Source organism: Triticum urartu, chromosome 2, assembly GCF_003073215.2.
Source record: "Triticum urartu cultivar G1812 chromosome 2, Tu2.1, whole genome shotgun sequence".
Classification (NCBI taxonomy): Eukaryota; Viridiplantae; Streptophyta; class Magnoliopsida; order Poales; family Poaceae; genus Triticum; species Triticum urartu.
In genome coordinates, this window is record NC_053023.1 from 392,470,646 (window position 1) to 392,477,952 (window position 7,307).

The 7,307-nt window shown below is 48.3% G+C and overlaps 1 protein-coding gene across 1 annotated transcript; it reads right to left on the reverse strand.

Moving 5' to 3' along the window:
- Positions 1-1,281: 1,281 nt before the first annotated feature.
- LOC125537476 (leucine-rich repeat receptor-like serine/threonine-protein kinase BAM1) lies at positions 1,282-5,222 on the reverse strand. The gene is made up of 2 exons (XM_048700794.1): positions 2,517-5,222; positions 1,282-1,943 (listed from the first exon to the last, which is right to left on the reverse strand). Exons 1-2 carry the CDS (start codon positions 5,101-5,103, stop codon positions 1,459-1,461), a joined length of 3,072 nt encoding a protein of 1,023 aa, XP_048556751.1. The 5' UTR covers positions 5,104-5,222; the 3' UTR covers positions 1,282-1,458.
- Between the last annotated feature and the right edge of the window lie 2,085 nt (positions 5,223-7,307).

Below are 7,307 nucleotides of genomic sequence, written 5' to 3' on the forward strand. Positions count from 1 at the left end.
TTTCAGTCCTTCTTATCCACATAACACATGGAACCAGACAATAATTATGGTTGGTGGTGCGTCTCCGATCAATGGATTGCTCCCACCTAGATCTGTCTGTGGCAGTGGTCAAGAAGTAAACTTACTGGAGTTGTGTATGCTTTGGCAAATTGCAAATGGAATTTATTTATTTAAAGCTGCAGATGAAAATAAAATGTACTTATGTGTCACTGAACTTCCTGAAGTTGCATGGATGAATATATAAGCAGATGTCATGCTTGAGACGGAGGCAAGATTGAAATGCTTTCTTTCCCCTCATGCATATGCAAAGAAGAGAAGAGAGGAAATGGAGATGCGCTTTCATACATGTAATATTGATGCTGACACTCAGAGTCACAGGATACGAAAATACAAAGTGTGTACGTAACACTTACGTTAGCCTGGTTACTTACTGTTTCTTGTGAGGTTTGCAGTAGCAGTGCTATGCTTGCCTTTTAGGAGGACAGATCGAAAAAGAACCCACTCAACACCAGTTGGTCTGTTACATGCCTGAATTCTGAATGATTGAGGACGGGCTAACACATGGTGTTGCTCCCTACCGATTGTGACCGTGCCACCTGATGCAGTTCGTAACCGGTGTCAAGTTCATATGCACTCTTACTTACCAGTGATATCGGACAGGCAAAGAGAACCTAACCTCACCTTTGACCGATCCTTCCCTTGCTTTCACTTCACTCAAAGTTATACTCCTTTACCAGTCAACTGCTTCGGCTGATCAGATCCTACATAATCTCACGTTCCAAGCAGGGCCACTAGGATTATCTTGAGTAATAAACTTAGCAAAGGCAAGCAAACATGTGAGGACAGTAGGTATACCTTCCAAAAGTTGAGTTGCAGCACCCCATACACATACACTGTAGCAGAGATGTTTACACCTGCTCATTTGAACACATCACAAACCAAATAGAGAACACCGAAAACATTTAAGAAATCTTGATTGATTTGCAGAGTCAAGGTTAGACGCCACACTAGATGGAGAAAGCACTTGATTGTAACAGGAAAGCAGGACAGCTCCACCATAACTAATCTCTTTATTTGCAGAGTCAAGGTTAGACGCCGTTATTTTGTTTTCAGACTATAAGATCTTGTTGAACCTCTTTATTTATCTATAAATATGGCCGTATGCATCGTTCTGATGCAGAGGCCGGGGAGTCCCCCCTTTTCGTAAAAAGAAAAAAAAAACATAACTAATCTCTTAGTAACTCCCTGACTAGTCTCTTGATTGTAACAGGAAAGTAAAGATAAAGAAAAAAATAGCATGATATTTACACCACAAATAGGAGTACCTAAGTAAACAGTTCAGCTTGACAGAAGCCAGAGACCTACGATTACAAGAACAGCATACCAAACCCTAAGATTGCAAGAATTAAACATCCAAATTTGACAAAATAAATGGCAATAATTCAGCTTGACAGTTCTTCAGATGCTGATGAGATTGGGAGGCAGTGAAGATGGCGAGCTCGGTTGCTGCTGTTGGTGCTGCTCCTTTGCTTCATCGGTTGCGGGCTCCACAGTTTCAGGAGGTCCTACAGGACCAGATTCATCACCATCACCACTACCAGTAAGCTGCTCCTCTCCATGCTTCGTAGTCGGCTTGGGTAGCTCACTGAGGATTTGCACCACCTCCCGCATTGTGGGTCGCTGCACGCTCTGTTCCTCCACACAAAGCAACGCAACATAGAAGACGTGCATTACCTCATGCACGGGCACTGTTGACAGCCTTGGGTCCATGATCTTGATTACCTGCTCCCTTTTGGAATCCGTCATCATCTTGATCCAGTGAACAATGTCCACACCATCGCCGAACTCCCCAACCGGCTTCTTTCCCGTAATCAGCTCAAGAAGCACTACACCGAAGCTGTAAACATCGCTCTTTTCATCCACCTTAAGAGTATACGCGTACTCTGCAAATCCAGAGCGACGGTTCGTTGTAAGATTAGTGTATCTGCTTGTATAGATAGACAGTCGGCTACTACTGAAGTGAGTTGAAAGAACAAACAAAAATTCAGTACAACAATAGTGATCTATGCGCTTGAAGCGGGTGGCCAGGGAGGTGTCGGTCCTATATATGACTCTAGTGTTGCCGATATGTCGGGGTTTTTATATTCTTTTATCAGACTATTGGTGTTTGGCTGTGTGCATCGTAGTTATGCAAAGGCCGGGTGTTGCTCATCATGCTTTGTATCCGCTTGATGCTACATTTTGAGTTAATAAAAGCGCCCTTTATCGGAAACAATAGTGATTAAACCAATCTAACAACATGCAGTGGAATGCAATATCAGATAAAAATGTAAAATGGAACAGAGACTAGAAAATAACTGATTTATAGTTTAATAACAGTAATAAACCATCAGAAATAAGGAACTGAAATTCAACTGCAGACAACAATAATTAACTGAACGTGGACAATTTTTGAGACAGTACTATGTATATAATTTATAAGCATTTCCAAACTGTAATGAGGATTGATCTTTCACCTGGAGCAATATAGCCGTAAGAACCGGCAATGGCTGACATGCACTCTGATGTGCCAGAGTCCTGCAAGAACTTGGCAAGCCCGAAATCGGCAACGTGTGCTTCAAAATCTGAGTCAAGGAGAATGTTGTTTGATTTGACATCGCGGTGCAGGATGGGTGGTGAGCAATCATGGTGAAGATAGCATAGCCCCTTGGCAGCCTCAACAGCTATCTTGTACCGAGTATCCCAGTGCAGGTGGCCGCCCTTCTTTCCATGGAGTAGCTCCCCCAGGCTGCCATTAGGCATATACTCATACACCAGGAGATTAGTTTCATTGTTGGAGCAGAAGCCAAGCAGCCGCACAATGTACCGGTGCCGAATCCTCCCAAGAGTTTGTATCTCGGCAGAGAAACCATGGTCATGCGACGAGCCACGGCTCATCGTGGAAAGCCTTTTCACCGCAACATGGTCACCATCTGGCATCGTCCCCTTGTAGACGGTCCCGGCTCCACCTTTGCCAATCATGTTCTCCTCCTTGAGGCTATCCAGCACGTCGTCGCAGGTGAATTCAAGGCGCTGGAACGCGGTGAGCCTCCATGCACGCGCTTCGCTGGCTTTCTTCAGTGACCGGGCTTTCAAGATTGCCATGGCAGCAAATGCAATGGAGAAGGCAAGCAAGACGAGGACAATGATCAGCTTGAGGCTACTGGACAGTCCACCATGAGTGTGTGCGTCATGGTCTGTGCCAGCACCACCGGGGCGGCATGGCCCGAGGTATGGTCCACACAAGCCTGGGTTGCCGACGAAGGACGTGGCGTTGAAGTAGCTGAACTGCCCGGTCACCGGCACGAGCCCAGACAGGTTGTTGTATGAGAAGTCCACGGCCGTGAGGCTCTGCATCGCAGCAATGGTTACTGGTATCTCTCCATCAAGCTGGTTCCGGGACAGGTTCAGATAGTTCAGTATCCGCATGCCGGAAATAGCCGGCGGTATATCTCCAGACAGCTTGTTCTGGCTAAGATCAAGGTAGGTGAGCAACCGGCATTTCCCAATCTCCGGCGGCACGCCACCATCGAACGAATTGCCGCTGAGGTCAGCCTTGGACAGCTGTTGTAGCCGTCCAATCTCCGGCGGTATTGCGCCGGTGAACGCATTCTGATCAAGAAGCAGCTTCTGCAGCCCAGAGAAGCTCCCAATGGATGCCGGCAATGCGCCGGTGAGCTGGTTGTTGGAGAGGCTGATCCCCCCAAGATTCGGCCCGCCCGCGCTCACCACAGCCGGGAAGCTGCCCGATAGGAGGTTGTCCTGGAGCTCCACCTGGGTCAGATTCGGCAGCTCGAATAGACCTTCGGGGATAGAACCATTCAAGAAGTTCTCGCCGAGGCGAACGCGGGTGAGCGCCTTGCATTTCCCGAGAGAATCCGGGATTGGACCGAAGAGCGAGTTGCCGAGCGCGATGAGCGTCTCCAGCTTGCCTCCGGCGCAGAGCTCCGGCGGGAGGGTGCCCGTGAGCCTGTTCGACGAGAGGTCGAGCAGCTGGAAGCGGCCGTTGCGGCCAAGGTGGCGCGGGATGCCGCCGGTGAAGTTGTTCTCCCACAACTGCAACACCTCCAGACCGGGCAGGTCACCGACGAACTCGGGGATGTCACCCCTGAGCCTGTTTCGGAAGAGGTTGAACAGGGTGAGGTTCTTGAGGGCCGCGAAGGTCGCCGGAATCTCGCCGGAGAGCGCGTTGTTCGACAGGTCGAGCGAGCTGAGGCTCCCGAGTCGACCCAGCACCGGCGGGATGCCGCCGGTGAGCCCGTTTACCTGCAGGAACAGCGTGTCCAGCTTCGCGAGATTCCCGAGCTCCGGTGGGATCTCGCCAGAGAGCCCGCAGTTGGCCGCGTCGAGCCGCACAAGCTCCGCCATGTTCCCCAGCTCTGCCGGTATCCCCCCAGAGTAGTTATTATAGTAGCCTATGTAGAGCTCTCTGAGGCTCGTCAGGTTTCCCAATTCCGGGGGTATCTTCCCGGACAGCTCGTTGCCGGAGACGGCGAGATACTGCAGCCTCCTCCAGCCGCCATACTCCGGCGGAATCTCCCCGGAGAAGAAGTTGCCTCCGAGGTGGAGGTGCCGGAGGTGCGCCATCCCGACGACATCGAGCGGGAGCGAGCCGGTGAAGTTGTTGTTGTACAAATCAAGAATCCGGAGCGCGCGGAGCCGCGCGAGCAGCGGCGGGAAGGAGCCGCTCAGCAGGTTGCTGGAGAGGTTGAGGTGGACGAGGAGCCCGAGCCGGGAGAGCGACGGCGGGATGGGACCGGAGAGGGAGTTGGCAGCGAGGTTGAGACGCGCGAGGTAGGGTAGCCGGGAGAGGGCGCGTGGGACGGCACCAGAGAGGTTGCGTCCGGAGAGGTCGACGCCGACGACCGCGCCGGAGCGCGCGTCGCAGAACACACCAGACCACGCGCAGGGGCCGGTGCTGGCGTTCGACCACGACGCGAGCGAGCCGGTCGGGTCATCGAGCCCGGCCTTGGCAGCAAGCAGCGCGTCCGCATCGCCGCCGGCCGCCTCCCTGACGGCGAGCGCGGCGAGCAAGACGAAGAGGGGGAGGTGGTGGTGGCGCATTGGGGCGCGCGTTCTTGCCCCCGTCCTCGGGGAGTGGAGACAAGAGTCAAGAGGGGAGTGTGACTGGTCCGGGAAGAGGGAGAGGAGCAGAGGTAGCTCGTGCTCATTTCTTGGATGAGCATGCGGTGTCACCTACTGGCTGGTAGTACTAGTAGAAAACATGTGATTCGTTCTTGGATTTTGTGTCGTCCTAGGCCTCTTTTCTTTTATTCACAGAATTATCAAAACACAGAAATAGAAACTAATGCCCGCTTGAATTTTACTGAATTAGCATTGAGTATTTGATGCCACATAAAAGATAGAGTAATTGTAATAGAGGTCAGAGTGTATGCTAGATTTCCTGCTAAAGATACCACAAGCAAAAAGTTATCTTCACAAAGTTCAGCATACAAACATTTTAGCCAAACTGATACTTTACATGCTTCTGTAATAGCCATGTACTTCGCTTTATTTTTAAAAACCACTAATAGTGAACAAATAACTTGTAAGGGCCCTCCTCTTATCTATCATTATAAGCAAACTCATTGCATATGATAAATCACAATGAGAACACACAATGGAAAAAAACCTAACAGCGGTAGAATATGAAACCCTTGACATGCACTCAAGCTCGTCATTCGTACTAGTTCATTAAGAAGATACTAATTTGAAATGAGGAGCAATGAGTGCTTACTAACTTGGTGTTAAAACGATGAAGAATTTTCTTGATGTAACTCCGCTGACTAAGAAATAGAAAACTAGAATTTCTGTCCTAGTGATCTCCATACCTAAAAATTTCTTATGAGCACCAAGATCCTCCATCTCAAACTCACTACTTAATTGTGCCTTTAAAATAGTGATTTCTTTATTGCCCTTGGCAGCAATCAACATATAACAGCAAGTATGTAGGTGATCCATCAAAAAAATTAATGTAAACACAACTATCATATTCAAACCTCTTTGACGGAGTCGATTCCGGTGAATCTTGGGTAGGGGGACCCGAGCTAGTAGCCTAGATGCGATGATAACAAGGACACGAGTTTTTACCAGGTTCGAGCTCTCTCGAAGAGATAACACCCTACATCCTGCTTCTGTTTGTGTTAATTTAGGGTGGAGTATAAAGTATAGGTTGATCTACCACGGGATTGTTCTGTGTTCTACGTGTTGGAAATATGCCATAGAAGCAATAATAAAATGGTTATTATCATATTTCCCGTTCATGATAAATGTTTATTATTCATGCTAGAATTGTATTGATTGGAAACTTAAATACATGTGTGAATACATAAACTATATTGTGTCCCTAGTAAGCCTCTACTAGACTAGCTCATTGATCAAAGATGGTTATGGTTCCCTAACCACAGACATGAGTTGTCATTTGATAACAAGACCACATCATTAGGAGAATGATGTGATGGACAAGACCCAACTGTAAGCTTAGCAACAAATTGTATCGCTTAGTTTATTTGCTATAGCTTTCTTCATGTCAAGTATAAGTTCTTTAGACCATGAGATCATGCCACTCCCGGATACCGGAGGAGTGCCTTGTGTGCTATCAAATGTCACTTTGTAACTGGAAGATCATAAAGGTGCTTTGCAGGTATCTCCGAAGGTGTATGTTGGGTTGCATGGTTCGAGACTGGGATTTGTCACTCAGTGTGTCGGAGAGATATCTCTAGGCCCTCTCAGTAATACAACATCATAAGAAGCTTCATGTGACTAATGAGTTTAGTCATGGGATCTTGTATTACTGAACAAGTAAAGAGACTTGTTGGTAACGAAATTGAACTAGGTATGGAGATACCGACGATCAAATCTCGGGCAAGTAACATATGGCCGAACAAAGGGAATTGCATACGGATTGACTGAATCCTTGACATCGTGGCTCAACCGATAAAGATCTTCGTGGAATATATAGGAACCAATATGGGCATCCAGGTCCTGCTATTGGTTATTGACCAGAGAGGTGTCTCGATCATGTCTACATGATTCTCGAACCCGTAGAGTCTGCACGCTTAACGTTCGATGACGCTAGAGTAGTATTGGCATATGTGCATTGGTAACTGAATGATGTTCGGAGTCCCGGATGAGATCTCGGACATCACGAGGAGCTCCGAAATGGTCCGTAGGTAAAAATTCATATATAGGAAGTCCTGTTTTGGTCGCCGAAAAACTTTCGGGCATTATCGGTATTGTACCGGGAGTGCAGAAAGGGGTCCGGGGGT